The 27,030-nt window shown below is 33.6% G+C and overlaps 5 protein-coding genes across 10 annotated transcripts; 3 read left to right on the forward strand and 2 right to left on the reverse strand.

Annotated features, from left to right (window-relative positions):
* The first annotated feature begins 3,044 nt into the window (after positions 1-3,044).
* Positions 3,045-5,752, forward strand: LOC103494144 (uncharacterized). Its single transcript, XM_008455215.3, has 2 exons — positions 3,045-4,281; positions 4,694-5,752. The coding sequence occupies exons 1-2, from the start codon at positions 3,134-3,136 to the stop codon at positions 5,559-5,561; spliced, it is 2,016 nt and encodes a 671-aa protein (XP_008453437.2). The 5' UTR covers positions 3,045-3,133; the 3' UTR covers positions 5,562-5,752.
* Positions 5,753-7,840: 2,088 nt separating this feature from the next.
* LOC103494143 (uncharacterized) lies at positions 7,841-13,173 on the reverse strand. Of its 2 annotated transcripts, XR_538586.3 has the most exons (5): positions 12,598-13,135; positions 11,734-12,129; positions 9,311-9,722; positions 8,615-8,896; positions 7,841-8,123 (listed from the first exon to the last, which is right to left on the reverse strand). XR_538586.3 is itself a non-coding variant. In XM_008455214.3 (4 exons), exons 1-4 carry the CDS (start codon positions 12,842-12,844, stop codon positions 8,695-8,697), a joined length of 1,257 nt encoding a protein of 418 aa, XP_008453436.1. In that variant the 5' UTR covers positions 12,845-13,173; the 3' UTR covers positions 8,407-8,694. The 2 variants fall into 2 exon arrangements, 1 of the variants encoding a protein (XP_008453436.1); XM_008455214.3 differs by lacking the exon at positions 7,841-8,123 and having other exon boundaries at positions 8,407-8,896; positions 12,598-13,173.
* A 486-nt stretch (positions 13,174-13,659) lies between these two features.
* Positions 13,660-16,996, forward strand: LOC103494142 (L-Ala-D/L-amino acid epimerase). The gene is made up of 6 exons (XM_008455213.3): positions 13,660-14,296; positions 14,996-15,106; positions 15,374-15,590; positions 15,685-16,018; positions 16,112-16,173; positions 16,722-16,996. Exons 1-6 carry the CDS (start codon positions 13,802-13,804, stop codon positions 16,796-16,798), a joined length of 1,296 nt encoding a protein of 431 aa, XP_008453435.2. The 5' UTR covers positions 13,660-13,801; the 3' UTR covers positions 16,799-16,996.
* A 1,227-nt stretch (positions 16,997-18,223) lies between these two features.
* LOC103494141 (uncharacterized) lies at positions 18,224-19,067 on the forward strand. Its single transcript, XM_008455211.3, has one exon. It carries the CDS (start codon positions 18,310-18,312, stop codon positions 18,898-18,900), a length of 591 nt encoding a protein of 196 aa, XP_008453433.2. The 5' UTR covers positions 18,224-18,309; the 3' UTR covers positions 18,901-19,067.
* On the reverse strand, positions 18,546-25,462 carry LOC103494138 (uncharacterized). Of its 5 annotated transcripts, none has more exons than XM_051081023.1 (7): positions 24,666-25,448; positions 24,201-24,418; positions 23,673-23,964; positions 23,486-23,571; positions 23,321-23,412; positions 22,325-22,518; positions 18,546-19,498 (listed from the first exon to the last, which is right to left on the reverse strand). In XM_051081023.1, the coding sequence occupies exons 1-7, from the start codon at positions 24,921-24,923 to the stop codon at positions 19,478-19,480; spliced, it is 1,161 nt and encodes a 386-aa protein (XP_050936980.1). In that variant the 5' UTR covers positions 24,924-25,448; the 3' UTR covers positions 18,546-19,477. The 5 variants fall into 5 exon arrangements, with proteins under 5 accessions (XP_050936980.1, XP_050936978.1, XP_050936977.1 ...); XM_051081021.1 differs by lacking the exon at positions 18,546-19,498 and adding an exon at positions 20,415-21,031; XM_051081020.1 differs by lacking the exon at positions 18,546-19,498 and adding an exon at positions 20,415-21,038.
* Positions 25,463-27,030: the final 1,568 nt, after the last annotated feature.

Raw genomic sequence — 27,030 nt, forward strand, 5'->3', positions numbered from 1 at the left:
TTAGAAAGTAAAGTCAATCTAATTTATTAACTAAAATATCATTGATAATATAAAAAAAGAAAAATAGAGTAATTATATATGTGTATGAAATCAAAATATTGTTCTAGAAAACTCAATAAAATTAGCATATAACAAAGTAAGATCCAAAATGGGAGTTTGTATTAATTGTGACTTTCTATGACACATCATGTGATCGCAAGATTAAATATATAACCAAAAATGCCATTTATGATCATATGAAAACACATGCTCCCATTAACAATAATGCCAATATTCTTTAAATTATATATATATATATATATATATATATATATATATATATATATATATATATATATATATATATATATATATTATATTATATTATATTATATTATATTATATTATATTATATTATATTTACAATGGCTATCACTAAAATATGTAAATTATTTTAATGCATTTAGTTTAATTTGTTATGTTATCTTATTATAATTTATATTAAGGTTACTAACATTTAATCGTTTATAAATTAACTTCAAAGGCCGATTGAGCTAATTATATTTAATTTTAACACGTTAAAATCGTAGGTAAAATATATACTCTAATTTTCTTAGGATTAGGATTGATAAATCCTAGGTTAGCAATTTTTTTATAATCACATCATTATAACTCCATATTAGATAACTTAAATTTTTAATCTAAATATATTGTTGTTTGTTTAAAAATTTACTAACACGTAAATTTTTTTTTTTTTTTTTGCCCAAATTTTGAATCAACCTAGGAAAAATTAATAGATTATACGAACACTAATAAATTTATAAAGAGCAAGTTGGGAAGTGGAAAAGAAAAAAAAAATGGAAAGCAACGTTAAAATTACGAAAGGGAAAAGGGTAAAGAAAGAGAATGATGTCTTCCTTTACTCGATGAACAATGAAATAATAATAATAGAATTGTAAATGCAATGAATCCCATTATTCAACTATGCCTCAAAATTCTCAATTTTGTTTTTCTTTTTTATACTATGGTTTTTATTTCATAATCAACCTTATTTCTTTCAAAAATTTTGATTTCCTCATTCGTTGGAAATAGAAATCTCAATTCTACTTTTTTTTTTTTGTATTGATTTGTTCGTGACATCGTATTTGATCGGATTGATTTAATTTAAAATATATAGTTTTTTTTGCTTTTTTTATTACTTATCGTATTTTATCTATTAATATTAATAAACATGATCATCTAAACATAAATATATTATCTTTATTTAGACCAATCTTATATATATATATATATATTTTGGTGATGACTCCAAACCTCTCTTGTTGAAAGAGATCTATATAAAAAAAGGTGTAAGAAATTGGAACGAGTAGTCTAAAACAATTACTAGAACATCCATATGTCATACTTTTAAGTAAATTTATGGCTAATATAGCTTTTGTTAACGTAGAAATCATCATAATAAATTTAAATTTATTTTATTACTATTTTAATTTTAGAGTAATTTTTTTATTGTATCGATTTATTTAGAGTCATTTACAAAAATAGCAAATTACAAAATTCATCAAACTCTATCATGTAAATAGTTTCATTATTTTGTTATTCATAATAATTCCAAAAAGTAACTAATTAAAACAAAACTAGGCCATACCTAATTAACTTATTGTATTACTATAAATTATAATGATATTAATTTTTTAAAAATAATTTAGTTAGTTTATTTCATATAAACTAATTACTAATTACTAACTATAAATTAAACTAAATCAATTAAAGAGGCACTCTAGGAGCCTAGGCTCAAGTTATATTCAACATAGTATAGAGATTATATAACTCTATTTCGTTTTCTATCCTCGCGTATTTATCATCGATCATAGGTTAACATAGTAAGGTCAAGTCATACCAAACACTTAGTTAACACAATTAAAATTTCTATAAATGTGAGGCATGTGATATTGTGTACCATATTATTGATCATTACACTTTCATGATCAAGATTGAATTATATGTTATAACTAAATTTTGAAAAATATCACAAAAATAAACATGATATATCTTTACGTGAGAATAACCAAACTGTATAGACGTAACTCAAACACGCAAGAATAAGAAGAAATTATTTGAGAAAAAAAACATGGAAAGTTAACAAACAACGGGCAACTACTTAGGTTGAGTGATGTCATATATGACTTTGTTTAGGTCACTTTTAACACTTATCTTAGGTAATTTGGTTTTGTTTTATCTCTGTTACAGTATGTGTGGAAGTGATTATAAAGTTGTTTAAATTAAAAGCGATCGTAAATGGATTAAAATCACTATTGTAATTTTTAAAGTCATCATAAAAAGTAAATCAAAGTTAACTTTGGTGAAATGAAGTTTACCCTGACAGAACTATACTCCATCTGCTTTTGAGCAGGCTGCAATACCAGTATACAAGTCATTGCTTGGATATTCAAATGAGCATATTGCATTTAAAAGTGTAAAATTAAATATTAAATTAATTTTAAATGACTAAAGACATGTTTCAAAGTAATTTTAAACATGATAAAAATGATTTCAACAATTTCATAATCACTCTAAAACAAACACTTAAGTTGTTAATTAGTTCATCAAATAGACTAACTACATAATTAGGTTACATAATTTTCTCATTCTTTTCTTGAGTACCCCTATCGTAAAGTTTAAAAATATATCAAACACAAAATTAATCGTTCCAACGCGTCAAAATCTAAAAGCTTAAACCCAAATACATTCATCTTTTCTAAATATACAAAATTTGACCTTAATTAGTTTTTTTTTTCTTTTTAATTTCTTTGATTTGAAGCAATTAATAGGATTTTCACCTCTAAGCTAATTCTTGTGTATGAAGAAGCTATCTTATTTTATTTGCCTTAACTTTACTCAAATTTACCTATCTTCAAATGTAAGAAATATAATAAAAATTATAAAATAAAATACTTTATATTTTATAGTAAAAAAACAAAAATAAATTAAATTAAATTAAATTAAATTCTATTTTTTATAAGAAAAAATGGGAAACTTTAAAAGCTTTATTTAATAACATTTATAATGAATAAATAAAAAGGTATGTTTGAATTAAAGTGAAGTATTTCATCCCAATCTTAGAGAAATTGAAATTCATTAGTAGTTGACTAAGATGGATCCGTCACCTCCGGCCATTGCAACAACGGCCGCTGCCGCTAACTTTGCACCCAACTCCATGCACCATCAGCAGCACCACAACTATCAAGATTCCATTGAATCCTCACCCCGTTCCCACAATGCCGATTGGGACGACCCTCTCCCCCCAGTTCCCGGCGCCAAGCTCCGTCTCATGTGCAGCTATGGCGGCCACATTATCCCCCGTCCTCACGATAAGTCCCTCTGCTACGTCGGCGGCGACACTCGTATTGTCGTCGTCGACCGCCATTCCACACTCTCTGACCTCTGCATGCGTCTCTCCCGAACCCTCCTTAATGGACGCCCTTTCACCCTCAAGTACCAGCTCCCTCACGAAGATCTCGATTCCTTAATTTCCATTGCGACGGATGAAGATCTCGAAAATATGATTGAAGAATATGACCGAATCACTATGGCTTCGCCGTCAAAACCTTTACGAATTCGTTTGTTTCTCTTCTTCATCAAGCCAGAAACTGCGGCTTCTATGGGTTCGTTGCTTGACGATGCTAAACACGAAACGTGGTTTGTTGATGCCTTAAATAACTCTGCTGGGATGATTCCTAGAGGGCTTTCTGATTCGGCTACTATGGAATGTATGGTGAATCTCGACGCCGTTCGGACGAGTGATTCGTGTAATGATTTGGAAAATCAAGGTCATGATTCTTTAGGGCATATTGACAAACAGGTTGTGAAGATTAGTAGTTCGCCTCAAGATGTACAATCGATTCCTGATTCTCCTGCTGTGGAAAATGATTCTTCGTTTGGTTCGTCTTCTTCGGTGCCATCAATGTCCAATTTGCCGCCGATACGTGTCCGTGTGGAAGAGACGGAGGGTAGAGTTCAAGATCCGAAGGTGGGATTGGAAGAGCAGTTTGGGCAGATGAATTTTGGTGTTCCTCCAATTCCTACGGCGTTGGCTGCTGCTGCAGCAACTGTTCCATTGGGTGTTATTTCAAATCAAGAAAACGCTAATCGGGTCTTTCTCGACGACGAGAGACCGGAACAGGTCGGTACGGTGGCGTTTCGGAAGCCTCCATTGCCATTGCAAACCTTGCAAAACAGGGGTGTTGCCAGTCCTGTTGTTAGCGGTGGTTTTGGTCTACCGTCCCCGGATTCTGTTGCCAGGTATTGTATAACTTTTGTGCAAATTACTCACTAAGCTTCAATACGGATTTCACTTGCTCGATTTAATTCGCTCGTTCAAATGCTTTTTCAGAAAATCTTTGTTCATAAGAATATTATTAGCTACTCTTGTGAAGCACGTATGATTTTTGTCGTTTTCATCTCCTCCACCATGATTACAAAATCCCCTGCTCTGAAAGCATGTTCTTTCACAATGTTAATATCTAAAATTAGGAGTTGTTTGTTCCTGCTAGCAAATTTGGTCAAGGAGATCAATACATACTTCTTACATTCATTTTCTGAAATTTGAGAACTAAATACGAGGACCATCTTCAAGTTACAATCGGAAAATTTGTTTGCTAGTTCGGTTTTCAAATGGTTTTTCATTCAAAAATGTTCTTGGTGTTTGTTACAGTGATAGTAGCATAGCATCAGCAAATTCTCAGTCCAAACCCATATATTTTCATGACCAAATTATGAGAGACAACCAAGTTCCAGCCACTCCCATTACAGAAAGTGATGGTTTCCTAACAAGTCAACAAGTACCAATTCAACACCTCCATGATCCTACTTATCTCTTGACTTCACAATTAGATCAGAAGCAACCACAACAATTCGTCCACACGGCCACCCATTACATCCATCACCACCACCCTGCAGCCGCAGCAGGGCATGTCCCCGTTCAACAGTATTATCATCCTATTTACACTCCAACACCATCTCAACAGCAACTTCATCATCCAATTGATCAGCAATATCCGGTCTATCTAATGCCCATTACACAAACTCAACCAACCTACAATATGTCAGTCCAGTCAAGTCCTGCTGAAACTCCCTTGGCTGTACCCAACCGGCAAGCATCGGCTAGCCCCGCTATTGTCTCTTCTTCAATTGTTTACAATGATAGTAGTCAACCATCCCTCTATCCTCAGAAAGTTACCGCTGCTATGCCAGAAATGGCAGCTAACGTGTACAGAACTGCTGTGACGTCAAATCCTCCTCCCTTATTACAAGTTCCTCACAATCAGTTCCAACAACCATACGTGGGTCTTCCCCAAATGAACTATCCATCTCAATCTTTAGCTGTCGCTCCCGCTCCCACCCCCTCAGGCACTGCTAATTATGGATTTGACTACACTAATGCTCCACCCCAGAACATCCCGGCTACGCCGATGGCTTCTCAGTACCAAACTATGACTCAGGCAGCCGCGGCCGCTCTGTCCGATGCTTCTAGACAGCTTCCAGTAGATGGCACACAGCAGCAGCAGGTCAGGAACTCATAGGCAGTACACAACAATTCAGGTAAGACAAGAAAAATATGTTATGTTTTGTTTCTTCTTCCTAAATCATTATTAAGTTTAAACTTATTAGTTTGATGCATTTGATAGAATATGAATAATTCAAGCAACTCTATTCCTGTTGCTGTATCCTATGCTTTGAACTAAGAAATGAATGACCGATATCATGGTTCAAATTTTGTGCTCTACGGTAGTAGTGGTGGTGGTGGGAGTAAAAATATTTTGTCACAAATAAATTCACTCAAAGCATGCTTTTAATCACTTAGCGATTAATTTCTTGTTGAATTTTACGTTTTTAAACATAATTTCGTACCATTAACATTAATTTAGTTTTTAAAATGAGAATGATTTTAATCATTTTAGAATCATTACCAAATATGTCCTTTTGATACGATTGGTTTTGAAAAAAAGCTTTTATTGGTAGCTGATAATCATAGCTCATGCCAAAGAAAGTGAAGGTGAAGGATTTTTGTAAAAGAGAAGAAAATAGCATTTGTAGGACTCATCGGTAACTAACTTGCATTCTTTGTTTTGAGGTCAGGCATCCAAGTCTTACATCTCTCGTTTGTTGTACTTAAAAGAATGATCTTGAAGCAATTTAAAGTTTTAAAACCCGAGAAGAAATATAATATTGCACACTTGGGAACCTCTCATTCATTTGGAAACTTCTATATTCTTCGTCAAAAAAGATGAATGGAAAACCCCAAAATGAAAATACATTATTAATTCTTCATTCCTATAGTCTTAATAATAGCTCAAAGTGGTCCTCTTTGTTACAAAATACGATGGGTTAGTCAACATCTGGTTTAGGACCTTTAGGACCTCTTTGATAGAAAACATATTCGATAATCATTATCGTTTCTCATTCCCAAATTTTAAGGAATATTTATCAAAATTAGGCAAAAATTGAGAAACTACCAAAATTAGTTTTTCATCCCATTTTATTGATTTCATTTTCCATTTTTTTCTAGAATTTCTTGGTAAGGGTGTTTTTGTCCTCCAAGTCTTAGGTTCAACTTCCATCATTGATGATTTTGTAAATTTTTCCTTCTTTTATTAATTTTCATTTTTTTCTATCATATTATCTTTTGTAAATTTTTCCTTCTTATATAATGATATTATATTATAATTATTAATTTTGCAACAGGATTCATGTTGCTTGATGATATTAATGTTTTATAATTATTTTTTTATATTTTAATGAATTCTATATATCATTTATTTTTTAAAGCAATTAACTTATATTTAAACTTAAAAAATTATGCAAAAATGTTAGAAAAATAACACAAAAAACGAGAAACAAGAAATGATTATGAAACAAATTTATGGTTTTGTTTCTTTTATGAGAAATAGGAAACGAGAATAGTTATAAAAATATTCACGTTTCTTATTCCAAAAAAAAAAACAAAAGAATGAAAAACCACACGAACCTTTAATGAACAGGCTTATTTTCATCACTTCTTGGAATTTTTTAACTCTTCGTTAAAACCCATTGGAAGAAAAAAGATCGCCCTAAAAGATGTTTCATTTAAACTCATTTAAATTGGATGTATATTTTTGTTGGTAAGTGTCCAAATCAACTTACACGTACCTCTACTAATCTCGTAAAATAATTCGTCTAAAGCAACAAACTTTTAAGTATTAAATAAATTTATAGAATATTATATTAGATAGTGATCACCATAAATTAAATTCGTGACTTTTTAGCACTTTAATTTTACCACAAGCAGTTTGACACGTTACATATTATTTTATTTCTAATCTTAAAATAATGTTTGTATTTTAGCATAAAGTGAATGGAAATAGCACGTAAATAGTTTTCGTATGACTTTAGTACGATCTTTTGTAAATTTTTCCAAAGCAAGGTTCAAGGTCGCAGATAGACTCGAGGTCAAATGAAAAAAGGTTAGTGTCTCAAGGTTTGAGTCGAATAGTCAAGCTGATAAATATACATCATTTAGGAAACAACCAAGTTGAATTTGATCCCACTCTACAACTTCGAGTACTAAAAATAACTCTAACATTGTCAAAGTTACATGTAAGTACAAGTAATTATCAATGATTGGATTTATAAATAGCTTCATTTGACGACTTCAAATGGAAGAGTAATAATCTCTGAATGAGAGTCGTAACTTTCTTGTGTCCTAATCTTTTATGTTTGGTTGAACTATATACTTCATGCACTAATTTAGGTTTTGAAGTATAATAGTTTGTACCAATACAGTTTGATGATCTCTTACCTAGGTTAGCTTGAAAAGCAAAACTAGATCGAAAAAAGCAAGTTGAAAATCAAAGTCTACAAGGCTTCAACAACAACCAATGTAGACAAAGATCCAAATGTCAACGGTACAAATTACTACCTATTATAAGCTTTAAGCTTAAGTTCACATTCTTTTAATTATAAAATCGATTAGCTATCATTCACAAACAGATGCATTAGCATCTTGAACGTATGCTTTCTTACTACCAATCCTCCCACAAATCAAGTCAACTGCCTTTTCCTTTTGGAGCACATCACCCAGCTTCAATCTAAACAGGGGAAAGAAACTGCATGCCATAGATGTTAATATTGTGAGAAAAGGAGATCAAACTCTAATTGAAAGAACTTTATTCAACATTAACAATTTGATATAATCTTTGATTAAGATATTGCTTCACCCATCTTCATATTTTTCATTTAATTTGAATGATTTTGTCCTTTTCTCAACAAATATAAATTCCCCTAATTATTTTTTTATTTTTGAAGTTCAAGGCAAAAGTTAACTATTGGAGCTACACACCTCTCCCTTTGCCACCTTGCAAAGCTAAACAAATTTTAACACAAGATGTCTATCCCAAAATAAAGCTTTACCAAAAAAAAAAAATAATCCAACTACACATAAGAGGAAGTGATAAGTCGATTCAGAGGAAGAAATTTTGGTGACAATATGACCTTATGGTTTTCTACAAATTTCACTATCTTTAACTTAAGCGTTCCTTTTTTTCATTCATTGCCTCAAAAAGAGACAACTGACTTGGGAAAATATTGTAAACATTACCAATCATTGTAGGAGATATCATCCAGAAATGTTGTACCAAGCTATCTTTTTTCGTTTCAGCAGCATCAAAAATCAAACAATTAAGCAGGTTGAGGGCTTGATACTTGCGAGCTCATTTTCTTGGACCGCAGCCTCTCCATAAACTGAGGATTTGCCCGCAACCTCTCCTTCACGTACAAAGTTTGAGCATCCTCTACAAGTTTGTTGGCTTTTCCAGCTTCCTCAATGAGAGAGAAAAGAGTCCTAAGGCAATCCTTCCTATTTTCCTCTCTATGTTCAAACCTGAGAAATACAGTTGAAGTTAGAATCCAATGCAAATTTAGATCAACAAAACGTAAACTTGATAAATCATAACATATGCTGCGAAAGTTCAGCAAGATCAAGTGTGGATCGTGGTCAAGATTCCTCATGGGGGAAATGATTAGAAAGTCAAATTGGTTTACACCCTCACATGCAAATAATTAAGAAAGAGAAACTGCAATGATAATGATTTCTTGCAGTAGTGAAAGAATGAAGAAATGGAGCACAAAATGTGTAGATGTGTCCTATTTATTTAGTGTCATCAGAAATTGGCATCTCTATTAGAAATGTCAGAGACCTGTTTTTGTCCTACTATGATATGTCAAACACCAAAAAGTAGACCAACAAGAAGTATCAGCAGAACTAAACATTACAACATACAACTGATGACCTTACCTCTCACTAGTAATCGTAAGCTCATCTTTCCCTGGATGGTAGCGCTTGCCAACCAACTCCCTCAGTCGACGAAACTGGTACTTTGATAAACCAAGCTCCTTCACAGTAACAGATAATTTCACTTTTCGGTTTTTGGGATGCCATGCATCCCCACCTGGTGCAAACACAACCCTTGTTTGCCATCTAAGAATTGGCCCTTCACCTGGTGGGTCATCCAAGTCCTTTTTATTGTCTTGCACATCAGTTTCATCGAACGTTGGAGCTTCTGCCTCCATCATTTTTCCATATTCCATGACCACCTCATCTTCATATTTTTTAAACTGATTGTAAGCTTCCTCAGGTTCAAGCTCCCCCTTTTCACACAAGTCCCCCAGCTCATTGAACTTTGCTTCTACTTTTTCCTTCAAATCATCTAAATTGAACAGAAAATTACAAAGAAAGGGGGGAAAATCAGTAGAAGAGAATTTATTCAAGACGGTAACGATTCTCAGGCATACACCACAAGATAACAACGATAGATGATTGCACATGTTAGACTGAATGGATTAAGCAACTATAACAATCACCATAAAACAACATATCTTATTTCTCACAAGACATAGAATTCCGTAGGTTGAACAAAGTTAAATAATTGGATAAGAAAACAAGATATAAAAAAACAATAATACAAAATGAAGCAATACATGAGAGAATAGATCATCCATAATAAGAAAAGGGTATATACTTCTTGCATGGCTTAACAATGAATATGTTAGAAAATGATAGACACCAGAGGTTCTTTCTCTTGAAAATCTGGATTCCACCATTTCTCAAATCTTAATGGTAGATTGAAAGCTCTTTTGGTGCCTTCAACTCGGGAGTTGTTTAAGATCCAAAAGAAAGTTAAGTTTTGTTGGTACACTCGTCGTAATAGACGTTCTAATATGGCAGATAGCCTCCAGAAATTTTCTAATTGGGCTCTCTCCCTCATTTCATTTTCTGTTAAAGGGGATGAGGAGACCTGAGATCACCTACTAATCCACAGCCTGTTTGCTCAAGGGGGTGGATGAGGTTGCTGAATGGATTTGGTTTAGAAGCATAGTTAGGCTGAGAAGAAGAGCCCAGGCTCATGGAATTGAGCCAAGCATTTCTGTGGCTCCTTTGGAGAGAGAAGTGGTAGGATTTCTTAAGATGCTGCTGCTACCGGATGGAATTATGTACAATATACAACTTCTGGATGGTGTTCACAAGAAATTCTTTTGTAATTATAGCCTCCTTTTGATTTTATACGATTGGAAGACTCTCATGTAGGAGGTTCTCTCCCCCGCCCTAAGGCTTTGTTAGGAACCAAAGTAGTAGGGGCTACCTTTGCGTCACATCGGTTAGAATGGTATGACCAATGTGGTATTTAATTGGTTTGGCTCTCAAACCTCAATAGCTAGCTTTTTGGGGTGTAGTTCTCCAAGGTGCTTTAGAACCTAACAGGTTGTTATTTTGATCATCGATGCAAGTTCCCTTGTTTCTTATCCTACGAGCACCCTCTCAACCAATATAATATTTTACCAGAATCTGACATTAAGGGTCATCAGAAATTGGGTTTCGTCATTATTTTTGCCAGGCCCTCTGGATTGATGGAAATTAAGCTACTAACTACAACTAGACAGAACCAAAGTTAGTAGAAAATCAATTTTCAACTGAAAAAATCAGTTTGGCTCAGTGCTTGTTGTCTCGACTCTAGAATGAGGGCACAAACTCCAGGAAAAGGTTATATGTTTTCAGATAAGTGGAACCTACAATTTTCAGTTGCAGGGGGTTTTACGAGTTTCATCTGAGAATCGGCTTACCACTAATTATTTTCCTTTCAGAGGTGCTTAGGATCTTCAAAAGATGAGATCAGGCTTGCAATTTCTAATGAGGGGAAAGAGGGCACTACACAATGTATTACCATTACTTTTCCAGAGAGAAGAAGAAAGTGTAGTAGCAAAGGAACGTTCAAGTCATGGTCATAAGCATTGCATTGCACCTGGCATACATATCAGCCTTAAGATGAAACCAACAAATGATGGGGCATGAGATCAACAAAGCTAATATGATTAAGCCATTTCAGAGCCAGGTTTGAAACATAGTCTGAATGGAAAACAATAACTTAGAACTTCTACAATATATTGATGTTCAACCATCATAACTAATCAATAAGATGCAACACGCAATTACAATCAGTTGATATGAACCACCAGAAACAAATAAATAGAGTAAATAACGCAAGACTATAATTTTATAAACTTTTACTAGAAAAAGTGTAATGCAGAAGAGATGTGTGAACGCATGGGAAGGGTTGCATATCAGAAACTAATCCACAAAGGCTAATTATAACACAAGAAAGATGATGAAATGTTGCACACTAACCAAAACAAGTGTGTAAACTGTAAAGGAAGCGGGCAAACCTGGAAGAAGCTTGTCCCAATTGAGCATATCCTCCAAGATCGCTTCACACTCCTTGGTGTCATTCAGGATCCCATGGTTTACGGCATCCTGAACAATATCCTCCCATTTTTTGTCGTCCATGTTGAAGTATTCATCCTTTGCCATTCTTTCCATAACTAAATTCTTAGCATAATAAAGATCGTCAATCTCTTCATCCGTGTCATGCAGTTCTTCAAAATCAGATTCAAACTCTCTGTCTTTGACATCTTCTAACGGTTTCATTCTTAGTTCTTCAACAAGTTCATCATCCGTATCCTCATGCTTTCCAGCCAATTTCCTCCGAAGAATAGCTTCAAGAATTGATGAAAGTGCTTCCTCGTCACCTTTGAAGTACTTTTCTATCCGCGTTTTAAATTCTGGGGGCAGAAATTTAATGAATCAAATGAATAGAATATTAACTCCCATGACTCTTGATAAAGTCGCATTGAACAAAATCCTAATTTACCGAGGCACAAACGTCAGATCGAGAAAGAAATAAAGAAATAAAAGAATTCAAATGTCACCCAATCTCAAATTCAAAGCGTTAAATCATAAAGATAACAAAAAGTCCTAACTGTTTGTACTGTGTAATGATTTACAAGCTCTTAAATGAAATGACTAAATCAGTTTGCTCTAATCCTTAACATTATAACCTATCTTCAAGCTCTTCCTTACTTACGAACAAAAGTTACACATCCCACGAATTCCTTTCACACAAGCAAGCAAACCATCCGACTTAACAAATACTAAAACGCAATACGTCGACTTCACATTCAAATTCGTTAGTTATATTGCAGAAAGCAACCGTAAAATAGAACATTCTCTTGGGGGAGGGAGGGAAGTACCTTTATTGCTTACATCTTGGACCTCTAAAGAAGCTTCTTTCTTCTGAGTGGACACCAAATTCGCTTGGGTAACAGCTTGAGAATCTTCATTTGGGGGGGAATCGTTATCGGAAGAGAAGAGCCTGAAGCGAGAGGTGGTCGGGGGTGAGAGGAAGAATGAAGGATGGGCATTGGATGTGTAAAGGGGTGAACGAAGAAGATGATTACGAGCTCTGAGAGAAAGGTTTCTCAAAAGAATCCATTTCATGGTTGTCGTCGTTCTCCTCCCTCTAGGGTTTAAGGTTGATGAATGGGTTCAGAGAGTTGGCCGCCGTTTACCTTGATTCGATTGCTCCAAATTTAACAAAATTATAATTATTTTATTTGAAACAACAAAAAGATTCAGTATTTAAAAATTTAACCTTTTTGATAGTAATTGAAAACCTGAAATGAAAGTTGAAGAATTTATTTAAGCTTTTTATCTACGGAAACAACTTGAGAGAATGAGAGAGGGAGACGATGGTGACTGAGCGAATGACAGCGGCGGACGGCAGCTAAAATTCTTTTAACCCTAAAACTTCAAATGCTTCCATTCCTATTTCCTATTTACTTAAAATTTTAAAATTAGAAAACTTAATATAAATATAATATATATATTAAAAACATTTAATTACTTATGTTGGAATAAAAAGGTCCTCTATATCATATATAGAAAAAATGAATTTTCTCAAAAATAGAAAAAGGGTCCTCTATGTCATAGCATTTAGTCATAGTATTTAGTAATAATTTGGTGGTCGATGGTGCATAATTTATAAACTAAGGAATTTTTAAAATAACAACAAATAATAGTCCAAAAATATAACTTAGGAGGCAAAAAATTATTAGAATTTGAAAATCAACATATGGACAAAATAGTTCAAAAATAATTCTTTAAATAAACAATTTTGTAAGGTGAATATTTTTTTAGACAATATTAAAATTGATCTTTCTTAGACAATATTTATTTTTAATTTTTTTTATTTTTGACAATACAAATTATTAACTATGAAAAAATGATTGAAAATATAAAGTATAAATTAATATGTTTGTTTGTACCAAACAGAACGAAGCAAAGCGACAATGATAAAGCCAATTCTTTGCTCTTGCCGTCGCCGCCCTATGGTTGAACAGCCACGGAGCTCAATACCTACGAACTCACCGTTCAAATATCGTTTTCAACACTCTCATGACTTTCATTGGCTTCTTTGTCCAATTGAAATTCAACACTGCGTCTATATGTCCTCTGTTGTTCGACTCTCGGAGCCACCGGAAGGGGAAAACATCGGTACCCATTTCGCGGCTGTGTGTGAAGATAATGGCGGCGGCGGCACCGGCGGATTCCAGAACGAGCTTGGGGTTTAAGAATTTGATGGAAACGTTCACTGTGAATGTGCAGAGAGCAGAGAATAGGGCACTGAATGTTCCATTGATTGAGCCATTTACTATTGCATCTTCGAGGCTTGAAATGGTGGAGAATGTAGCGATAAGGATCGAATTGAGTAATGGGTGTGTTGGATGGGGTGAGGCTCCGATTTTGCCTTTTGTCACTGCGGAAGATCAACCTACAGCCATGGCGAAGGCCGAGGAGGTCTGTGAGTTATTGCGACAGAGACCACCGAGTACTTTGGGCTTGGCGATGATGCAGATCAGCGAGACTCTTCCTGGGCATGAATTTGCTTCTGTGAGTAATCTATTAACTCGTCGGATTTTGATTTTTTACTTCATTTTTCTTTTTTTCATTACTTCACTTGTCAATGCGATGCATTAACAAGACTTGGTTACCTTACTTCATCAGGAATAGTGAATACCTTGAGATTAAAAAAAAAATCTTACCTATAAGAATTTTGTTGCATTGGCTTCATGATGTAATGCTTGGAATGCGCTGTATTTATAAAAAAAATCCCTGAGGCCTGATGTTTTGGTTTTTGAAAGTTGTATTTATTTTGATAAAGACAACGAGACCTCTAGTCATGTCCATAATTGGATGATATTGTTTGGATTTAAACCTTCCTGGTTTTGTTTATGGAACACTCAAAAGCTCCATGCCAATTGAGATAATTCTCTTCACTTATATATCCATGATCACTTCCTTCTCTTACATAAAGCTCTTTTTGCACTCCTAACATATTTTGACACCATCTAACATTTGTATTCTTAGTCATATTTCAAAAATTAACTTTTTAAGAACATTTTTTTCGTCCAAACTTGGCATGGATTTTAAGAATATGGTTCGAAAGTAGATAACAGAGCCAAGAAAGTCATAGGTGAGATAAATATTTATAAGCTTCTTTTAGAAACCACAAACCAAATGGTATATACAGGACTCGAGTTTTAAATCCTTGTTTCTTTTAATGATTGTGTATCATCTATACTATTGAAGGTTAGAGCAGGAGTTGAGATGGCGTTGATTGATGCAGTTGCTAACAGCATTAACATACCTCTATGGAAGCTATTTGGTGGAGCTTCAGACAGTATAACCACTGATATAACAGTAAGTCTCCTTTTTATCTCCCGGTGAACGCATGTTCGAAATTCCAGACATTTTTTGGTTTTAATTCTTATTTTGGATGATTATCTAGTGGGGTTCTTTAACAAATATTGCTGGAAGTTTTATTTTTAATCATGAACTGCAATGAACTTTTTGTTTTATCCCAGTAATCCGAGTACATATGGGGATAAATAAAAATTCAAGTTATATCAGTGAGAAGTAAGTGAAAAGATTGTCAAAGAACTACTCTGATCCATATTATTTATGCAGATTCCTATTACTTCTGCTTCTCATGCTGCCAAATTGGCTGCAAAATATCGCGATCAAGGATTCAAGACCTTGAAGCTGAAGGTGGGAAAGGATCTAAAATCTGATATTGAAGTTCTTAAGAGCATCAGAATGGTCCATCCTGATTGTGAATTTATCCTAGATGCTAACGAGGGATATGACACAGAGGAAGCTATTCAAGTTCTTGAAAAATTACACGGTAAAGTATTATAAGTCCTTCCAATCCCTGCAATCTTTTCTCTCTTTTTTTTTTCTTCTATACTTTACCATGTGTGGATTGATCAATCATACAGAACTGGGAGTGACTCCTACATTATTTGAACAACCAGTTCATAGAGACAACTGGGAGGGTCTTGGAAATGTTAGTCGTGTCGCTAGAGATAAATATGGGGTATCTGTTGCAGCTGATGAGAGTTGCCGGGGTGTAGATGATGTTAAGAGAATAGTGGAAGGGGATCTTGCGGATGTTGTAAATATTAAGCTGGCCAAAGTTGGGGTTTTGGGGGCCATTGAGATTATTGAAGTAGCAAGGGGTTCAGGACTCAGTTTAATGATTGGTGGTATGGTAGAGACTCGACTTGCCATGGGATTTTCTGGTCACCTTGCTGCTGGTCTTGGGTGTTTCAAGTATGCATAATTCTTTAAAAACTAGATGCTTTCCTACTTTGTTTATTTTTATAACATTTCTTCATCAAATCAATTGTTTTTGCCCAACTGCAGATACATTGACTTGGATACACCGCTTTTGTTGTCAGAAGATCCAGTTCATGGCGGTTATGAAGGTATTCTCATCCCATATCTTGAACTCTGACTCATCGAGGTCTTGTTTAATAACCAGTATCTTTGTTTTCTTAACTACCTAGAAAACTAAATTTGTCTAACTATCGAATAATTAAGCCTATTTCCTATTGGTAACAAGTAGATAGCAAATGAAGAAATTTTGAGGTAAAAGTAGTATCTATAGCATAAGTTTCAAAAACAAAAAACAAAAAACAACAAAAACAGTTTTATTTTATTGTTTTTTAAACTTAAGACGGTTTTATTTTATTGTTTTTTAAACTTAGCCATGAATTCAAATCTTTCCTTAAAAGAGATAGAAAGACACGGTAAAAATTTCAAAGACTCAAATAACTATAAAAAAAGATTAAATTTGTTTTTGTTTTTTGAAATTTTTATATGAGTTGAAATGGTTCTTTGGGAAGAACACCATCACAATTTTACAAAAACTAAAAATTAAATGGTGTAATCAAACTGGCTAAAAGTCCCATAAAACTTGTATAGGAATTAATCTGGTAACTGTGATCTAATTATAATGAAATTTGGGATGTAGTTTCTGGTGCTGTCTACAAGTTCACAAATTCCAGAGGCCATGGTGGTTTCCTTCATTGGGATAACATTGCATTGTAAATTTATAAAAGTCTCCATTGAAGATTCAGATATAAGCTTATCTACTATTTTATTTTTCCTCTTTTTCTTTCTTTTCTTTTTTTTTTTGGGTAATTTAGAAATTTGAACTTTGTATTACCTAAGTATGGGTAAATATCTTAATACCTTTTTCCAATATTCATCAGCCTTCGTACCTTGTAGATGTAAGTCTTGTTGGTATCTTCCTATCCATCAGATTTATTGCTGCACATCCGCAAGTAGTTCTGTCAAATTACTACAATCATGCTCAAATTGCCGAAGAATACTGACCGTTTTATTTAAAACTTCACCTCTTGTTTGGCAAAAAGGAGTTCTTAAAATTCACTTATTAACTCCTTACATTTTGACTTGTTATAAATCTACAGATAAAAAACTATCACTTGTTATCCCAAAGGCTACAATTGCCAATGTCTTTAACATGGAATTGGAACTGTATGATCTTGAATGATCTTGAATGTCGAATGTCTTCTTTCTTTAATGCAACAACGGTTGTGGAGGTTGGAGTTTCCATAAATTACTTATTGCACCAGTCAATCTAAGAGTACGAGTAGGTTGGTGCAAAATAAACTTTCATAAAATTCAAACAGATCAACGAAATAAAATCGATCGAACCCTATTCTTTGAATGGTTACATGTTGGGAGCTCAAGCCTTGCACTTACCATGATTTGGATGGGGCCTAACGATGATTGACCCTATAACACAACGCATGCTTAAAGGTCTGCGTGCTTATCACAGTGATAACACCAACATAAAGCTATAGTATATGACTAAAGCAAAGCATGATAATTCAAAAGGTGAATCCATATTGATTTTAAAGGGCCACGTAATGATGGATACCATTCTAAATCCTTAAACCAAATGGACCACACTCAACTCCATGATCATAAATTTAAAATCCTAAACTCTAAATTAAGTTGGAACACAGCTTTTTATCAGTAATACACTGATATCATAGCATTTACAACAAATTTATGAAGAAAGTAAACAGCAAATTAATGAATGATACCTTCAATATATAACCACTTGTTTGCTGCTTTCTCTTCGTAAGTATTATTTATGTTCCAAATTGGATGATTAATGATTAAAGTAGAGCTCATGGGTTATTGCGGAGAATGATGTTTGTGGCAGAAGCAAAGCACACCACTTAATCTCATCAATTGTGTTACCATGTACTAATGGAATTTTAGGTGCAACTCAATCATTAAACTCCACGTGGCCATTAAATATAATACATAAAGATAATGTCGAGATGTTTCATTCTTGAAGTCTAACCGTCAACCAACATAGAATTATTCAAAGCTAAACATACTTAATTTTAAAATTTTATGATTGTTTCATTAAAACTTTTTTTAATCATATTTACATTGTCAAGAGCCCTCTAGCTCGAGCATGGTTTTGTTGATTCTTGTGCCTTTCCTCCACGTCAAAATTAGTTATAGCATTATTATTTCTTGCTCTCCCCGATACTCAACTTACTTTCTTCTGTCTAGAAATGTTCTCAGATTATAATCAACATTTCCCAAATAAACAATACTTGAGTGTATCATGGGTTGCACTCATATTTTTTGCAGTCCACTTCAACCACATAACAGAAAAAACTCAAAAACATTTTAAAACTACTTGTGTGCAGGTCGAGTTGCACTCATTGACCAACTACAAGTTTGAAGTGGCAAACCTTTTTTATCTCTCCCCCTCCTATAAATTGAGATGCAAAAACCAAAGAGCAACCCCACAGACAGAAACCCAAAGAATCATATCAAGAAGAGTACTAAAAGAAAAGATGAAGACATCAAGAATTGGGTCGATCTTAATGATAGTAGGAGCGATATTATTGATATCAAACTCAAATGAAGTAATGGTGGAAGGAGCAGATCAAGTGGCATGCAATCCGATGCAAATGAGTTCTTGTATGAACTCAATCGTATCAGGGACTCCACCATCAAGCCAATGTTGCAGCAAGATCAAAGAGCAAAAGCCCTGTCTCTGTGGTTACCTCAAAAACCCTTTCCTTAAGAGCTTTGTTAGTTCCCCAAATGCAAGAAAAGTAGCTAATGATTGTGGAACTCCTTTCCCAAATTGCTGAACAATCATCTATTTCATAATTGCCTGCTTGATTGTGTGTCTGTGTACTGTTTCTCATCACCAATCCTTCTTTTGTGTTCTATGTGTCTTCTTGTGTGCAAACTGCTCCGTTTTATGTTTGTGTTTTGTTGAATAATAATATGTAATGCACAACTAATACTTTGGTAATTTGGCTCTTCTAATTGGGTTGTTAGTCTGTTTCATCATCGTGTTTATGATTATGAACATTTTAATTTACAATGTAACAAATGAAGAGATTATTTTCTATGAGAGGAGATAAGTCCGTCCCACCATTGATACTCCTAAATTGGTTAGTGCCATTAGTGCTCCACAAACAACTTTACATTATGGATATTGTATTTATTGCACTAATTCCACTTTAACCTAATATAATTATCAACAAAGATACAAATGGCAAAGATATAATATTGGGATGATTAATGCTCACCATCTTTCTCATGTCATCCACAACTTATTTGTTTTTCATATTTTATCAACTTTACAATAATGATTTACAATAATGATGTGAAATTTTAAGGAAAGCGTACCTGACATTTATGTGATGACAACGATAAAATTTAATTTGAGAAAAAGAGAACCTGCAAAACAAAAAAAAAACCCTCCGATGCCTAAGTCAGTAAGAGAACTATATAATAGAGAATAAGTTAGAAGTTCTTAATTACCTCGTACGAAACTATAGTGACCAATATATTCTCTTTTCCTCCATTCACACATCAATTTCTACTTACATGATCCTTGTTGATGAAGCTTGTTGTTATCAGTCAAGTATAAGTCAACATCACACTAACCGATTGTTCAAAGAAAAACCCTTTAATTTCCCCTGTCCATGCCAAAGGTATGTTGTAATTCTTCTCAGCCTCTTATTGACCAATGTATTCGTTGGAGCTTACGTTACATATACGGAGCTATATTTTGTTAAATCATGGACTATGGTAAAATTAAAACAGTATTATTCTCGTGTGTTTACAATATCTGATATTTCCATCTTTTGTCTAATAAACCAGATATAGGCTTGTGTTCATTCTCCTTTGTGTCCTCACCACTCTCGATGAAACATTATCCAAAAGTTCGAGTAACTTAAAAGTTGGACTTATTTCAAATCCTACAAATTTGAAAAGTTACTTGAACCGTTGGATAAACTGGGCATGTTGAGTGCACGATGAAGAATGAACATAAAACTATATCTAGTTTATTAGACAAAATATGGAGACATTGTATACGCACGAGAACAATACTGTTTTAATTCTACCATAATGCATGATTTAACAAGATATAGTTCCAATATGTAATGTGAGCAACAATGAATTTATTGGTGAGTAAGAGGCTGAGAAGAATTAAAACTTACCTTTGACATGGACAATCGCGAGGAAAGGATCTTTCTTTGAATAATTAGTCGATATGGGTTGACTTATACTTGGCTAATACCAAGTTTCATCAGTAAGAGATGGATAAAAGTTACATAAAAGAAAAAACAACATTTTTATGAGAGTGAGATGTGGAAGAACGACAATAGTGATGATTGCTTGTTCTAATTCATCTTTATGCTAACCCCAACAGAAACATACCTTGAAAATTACAGAGGAATTGGAGGCAGAAACTAAGAATACGATACTATCTTTTGTTGGTGTGAAAAGGGAATAATATGTTAAAAAGCTATATGTGGGATTATGAGCAAGAATAGTTGGTATTCTCTTCGAAGTGTTTACCATCTAGCTAGCTAGTAATGAAGTGGGAGAGGTGGAAACTATGCCCTTTTCAGCTATTTTCCAAAAAGAGAAAAGAGGAAATGATACTCACACAATTACCAAATTCTCACTGCCCTCGACAGTTCTAACTATTCCCCCTCTCTTTTCCATCTCTATTGCGTGATCAATATAATAGCCAAAACACACTCGATCACAAGAATACCAAGCTTCAAAATAAATTCGCAGAAAATAAATAGAAAAATGAAGAAGCGTATCTTGTTTAACTTAAAGTCCTAAATGCGTTCTTCCTGCCAACGAACATAATTTCTGCAGCCACAATAGTTGTTTGATTCTAAGATTGTTCAACAGCTATTTAAGTTCAGAAGGTCACCCAGAAGTTGCCTTGCTCCTTTGTGCAGTAATGCTCTAAACCCTCGAGAAATGAAAAGGCCGAAGTTGGGGTATTTTCAGTTCTTTTGAAAGAGATGAGAAGATAAAACAGAAGATGAGAGAATGGGAAGAAAAAAAGAGAAGAGACGACAGGAAATACCAACATGTAATACTAAAAAATCATTCTTGCATAACTCTAAAACTTTTTATTTAAATTTAATTTACCTAGTTTCCAACCACCAATAAAACTTACTTTTCAAAATTTAGAGATTAAAATCGTTAATTTGTAATATATCAAAACCACTATATGAAATTAGAAAGATATTTTTTTTCGAATAAACCTTTAAAAATTAGGCAGAACTATATGAAACTCTAATTTATAGTTTCTCATTTGAAAAAATAAATTAGGAGAACCCAGCCATTTTTTCTAGTTAGATGAGTGCAACATGTCTAAAAGAGGAAAAGTAATAACTAATAAGTGGCATATTGGATCATTTTGGTGTGAAGTTGGTGTGAAGTTTTGATGGGATAAGATAACTATGAAACATTCTAAGCTAAGTAATAACCAATCTCTCACAAACAGAATACTATTCCAAGAAGGTTACACATCAATCAAGGAAGAAAAAGAATGTTGATTCTCATTTTCCAAATTCCCTTCCGAATAGTTTAAATGGTTCAGCTTCTCTCTCTATTGGATGGGGAATATGATTCCTCCTATTCAATCCATATTAAAAATATAAAATGGGACGGAAGATAATATTTCTATTTTCATCTATACTTATGAGTAAATCTAAAAAGATATCCAACATAAAAGGCATATAGGAAATATACAGAGCAGCAATTTGTATTTCAAGTTTACAAAACAAGAGAAACGATGATTTTAAATTTGGGAGTGTAGAAATAGAGAATAGCTTCACACAAGTTTCCGAGGAGAGCGTAAAACGATACCCTTCCATCCTGATTGCCACTAGTTTCCAAGTCCATATTACTTTTGCCGCCCTTCAAATGATGAGCCCTTTTCTGATATTTCTACTCCCAACATTTCTCACTTATTGCTCTCCTCGCCCATTTTGCAAATGGTTCTAACTAGTTGTTCTGGGCTTTTTCCTTAATTGCCTCCTTGAAATATATTCCCAGAAAAAACCAACCACCCAAAATCAAAAAGTATCCTCACCAGTATGGGTGCAAGTAAAATAGTTGATAAGGGCACGAGCTCATTATTTCGACAGTTCAAATGGGCAACAGAGAAGTAGACATATAAGTAGTCATCATCTGTCATCTCCAATATGTTCCATGAGATGAAAAGAACTGAAAATCAGGTTGACTGACCTGAAGGCTCCTCAACCACTTATCTGCTGCCTGCATGAGAGAATTTGCTTTTTGATGGTCGTTGATGCCATTTTGCCCCCATATTGATCCTTTTAGCTTATAAGAAGCCATTCCAAAAACAGGCAAGGAGATCTTTGTAATATCATCGATGTCCTTGGGATATACCATTACTGGTGGCAGGCTATGTCTATTACCTGTTAAACAACAAAAACAATCAGCACTTGTGAAGAACAAGCCAAATAAATGATCAACAACAGTGGGAGAATAGGCTTATGTAGACAAGATAAAGTAAGAGCTCTAGATGAGGCAGAAAAACGGTTAACATATTTAAACAAATAAGCTATATGTCAAAATAACAAATGTTGAGTCATAGTTGAAAAGAGTCTTAATAGATGAAAAAGCTCCAAAATGGAATGTACATTTTGTATTCTTGAAATAACATTTAATTTGAAATTCAAATCCTACAAACTTTGAAAAGTTACTCAAACTCTTGAACAAACTTTCGGCAAGTGAGGACACGATGAAGAAGGAACCTACAAGCCTAAATTTATGTTTATTAGGCAAACTATGCAGTCAACGTATGCACTATATAGCTCCATATAAGCAAACACCAATGAATTTACTGATCATTTCGAACCTGAAAAGAATCAACTCTTCACTGACCCCCCCCCCCCCAATCGAAAGGGTCTTTCAACATCTGTTTAATATGAGGTTCACATATACTTGGCTAATAACAACAAGCTTCATCAATAAAAAGGATAAAAGTTACAAGTAAAAACAATAAATAAATAAAACAACATTTTTATGGGAGTGAGAAGTCGGAAGAACTCTAGCACAATTGCCTGTCTTAATTCATCTTAATGTAGGCTCAACAGAAGTTAATGGGTTCACTCATTTGACAAAACGAATGAATGGGAGCCTAGAGAACACATGCATGGAAGATTACCAAAAAAGTTATAGGTACAAACCAGAAGAAAACAGAGAATGTCATATTACCTTTTTTGGGTGTGGAAAGGGAGTGGTATGTTAAAAAGCATGCATCCAAATCTTTTAAGGTCGGACCCGTGGGTATACGGTATATAGGGTACCTACAATTCCAGTGGAGGAAATGAATACCACGTTTTACCAAACTAGTGACAACATTCAACTCCAAAAACTTACCACGCTACAGAGACCCAACTGGCTGGCAGGATATCACAACTTCTTAAAGTTTTCAAACCGGGAAATTGGTAAGCAAGTTCAAATATCTGTCATAACATAAACAATATTAGTAAACTAATAGGGTTCTCAAAATAGCAAAATATGAGACAATATAATTACTAAATGAACCAAGAAGAAACCGACTAACTTTATCAGCCAATGGTACACGTTGATAAGGAAGATCTTGCTCAAGAAACTGAAAGAGCAAACCACTCCGAGGATATCCTGCATCCCCATCATCACTCAAAAAACCTTCTTGTACCATTTTACGTTCATCGGTTAAAGACGTCTTTCTCATTTTCGGCATGTTTTCACAAGCTAAATGGGGATGATCCCACTGTTCTCTAGAAAGGTTAAAGCTTTTTCCTAAATCATAATCAATGCTTCCATCACTGCTTGTATCTCTAGAAGAATCAAGATCACTGTCCTCACAAGCCAGCCTACCAAACATAAGAAAACAAAGAATAAACCAACTTCAGGGAAAAACCAATGTTCTCGTACAATAAGAATGGTAGGTCTAGATCATATCTAAAAGAAACCCACATTAGAGTAGAATATAAATCTCGGTAAAATAAACCTCACACTCACAGTTCGTTAAAAACAGATAGATTTGATTTCAAGCAAAATAATTCAAGTACTCATGAGGATTGGCATATTCCACTCAAAGATCAAGTACCTGACGTTAGAATCTGATCTCAATGCAGCAGCTTCGCCATATATTTGGATACCAGACAAATATGGAACGTAATATTGAACAACAGAGTCACCTCCATCAAGCACTAAAGGAACTCCAGCACCATATGCACTCCACTCCTTGAAAGACTCCCACAGATCATTCAGAATGAAATAAGGTTGAAACTCAATATCACAAGTTCTCCAATCCCTCATAGTTGTCTGGAAAGAAGACAATATCATCACCACAAATTCAAATCTCCCAAGAAAAACAGAAACAAAAAGCTCCCAGACGGGTTTATGTACTTAGAGGTCAAAAACTTGTAAATGCAGAAAAATCCATAAAAGCATTAAAGGGCCACAAGAAACGGAACAAAGATTATGATCCTAGTTTGGTCATTAACTAAAATTTTATCAGCAACCATTCAAGATAGTATGTAATCGACTTTCTTTGACTCTAAACATTTACCTTAGAGAAGTACTGCGCTGGAACTGAAGGCCTTGTGGCTTCCAAGAATCTCTCTAAGTTGCTCTTAGACTGAGGAGTTAATTCCTCGCAAGGCTTTGTAGTACAACCCACAACTTTACTCGATAGGCTCTCAGTTTCATCGGTCTTGGTAGGTCTCCTCGAAGGCTTTTGCTGATTATAATTCTTTCTTGCCCTTACCGGAATATAAAACCGATCCTCACCTTTGATTCCCCCAAACTGCAACGCAGTTCCCAACATTTCTATATCTATAACCCAAAAGAAGACCCCTCCGTTTAGTATCAACGGAAAACGGAGGAAATCACAAAGATTATAATGGGAAACCCCAAATTGCTCTAAAATGAGTAAAAAGAACTCAACCCACAAGAACAAAAGAAGATTAAATCGATTTCTTTAAACTCCAGCCGACGAAAATGGCTGTTTAAAAGAAAAGGGGTGCAAATTCTTTAAACTCAGAGTTCTTTTGTAAAACAAGACTCGGAATCTTTTCCCAAGAACACTAAATTGAATGGAGGTTGTTGATAATACAATATCGGATCAAAGAAAACACAAAATAACAGAGGATTCCAAAAATCGATTGAAAGGAAGAAGAGAATTGAAGATCGATTCAAAAAACTTGGTTGAAAAGATTTAAAGAATGCACGCAATGAATGACCCAAATGCGTTTTGTGTGAATTAAGAAACCATATGAGAAGGAAAGAGAGAAATAGAGAGAAAGAAACTTGAACCAGAGAGTGTGCCTTATAAAAGAAGAAGAAGAAGAAGATGATGACATAATAACTATTGAAACCAAATTTATAGAAATTCTATTTAATTAATATAATCAAACTTTCGGGGTTGTTTTGTTACAAATTTTTACTTACGTGGGTAAATATGGAAATTACGAATACTTTTTGGGCAAAAGTGTAAATTAGTATAAAGTCAGTCAACCTGTGCCCCAGCTTCGCACGTGACAATGTGGTAGGTATCACACGTGCTATCCACGAGTAGGTGAGACACGTGTAAATTCCTAAATTAGTGTTAGGAAATTTCTTTTAGGGACAAAATATTTCATTTCTTGACCATAAATTCTATAAACTCAATCATGGAAAAAAGGAAAATTTCCTAATATTCTTTTCCAAAATTACTATTCAAAACTTTTAATTTTTAATTTGAAGTATAACTTATTAAATAATTCAATTGAAAAGTGTTTTCATTAATATTTAATCACTTAAATTATGTTTTAAGTGAGATTGATGATATTGAACAATTTGAAGGTGGATTGATTTGGACAGCATTTGAACACTTTTTTTTTCATTTATGCTAAATATTCTATTTTTAAAATTTGTAATTATGAATTAATTATTTTTAATGGTGAGATATAATCTATTTGAAACGTATTAAATTCTTTCTTAATAACAATAAATGAATATCCCAAAATAATTTCATCCATGTCACATTACTAATGATTATGGATTAATAATAAAACTTGATTCAATTTATTAACTTAAGTGAATAGTTTGATTCTCCAATCTCAAACAAACGTCACATTTAGCAATTATTTGATTTTTTACTTGTAGCTTTTGAAAATTAAGTATATGTATATTCATTTTACATAGACTTTTTATCCATATTTTCAAAATCTAAATTAAGTTGTGAAAACTAAAAAAAAAAAAGTTTTAAAACCATCTTTTTTTTTTATTTTGAAGTTTGAAATTCAGTTAATAATTAAATTTTTTTACTAAAAATATAGTTACTTTTTTAAAAACAAAAAAAAGAAATTGGATTGATTATCAAATGGTTCTTTAAAAATGTTGTTAGATATAAAAGTAGAATGAATTGTTTTCAAAGTTTAGATAAATATGAAAACATACATTTCTTGATAGATTTAGGTAAATATGATAATATGAAAGTGACGGTATTGATACAAAAATGAGGCTTAGGTAAGATGATTACATCAAAACTTTAGGACTTTAATTAATGTCTAAAATGTTGTATATTAAATGTACAATTTACTTGTTCGAATATATTTATGTATTCGCTAAATTGTCAAACATACAATAGAGCAAGATAATGGAAGAAATTTTTTTTAGAGAAATTATAGGTCTAAAATAATACTACGGTCCATTCACTCTACATTTTTTTTTTATTTTGAATCTTTAAAAAATAATTATTTTGATTTCTTAAAATTCATGAGGTGATATTATAAAAAGAATCGCTTTATTTTGGTCATTTTACGTTATTTTTTAAAACGTGAACATTTCAAGTGTTTTTTTAGTACAACAGACAAATATAATAAAAACTCAAAAGAGTCAGAGAATTGGAAAGAAAGAGCAGAATTTGACCATGAAGAGTTGGACGAATCCTT

Source organism: Cucumis melo, chromosome 2, assembly GCF_025177605.1.
Source record: "Cucumis melo cultivar AY chromosome 2, USDA_Cmelo_AY_1.0, whole genome shotgun sequence".
In the NCBI taxonomy this organism is placed as follows: domain Eukaryota; kingdom Viridiplantae; phylum Streptophyta; class Magnoliopsida; order Cucurbitales; family Cucurbitaceae; genus Cucumis; species Cucumis melo.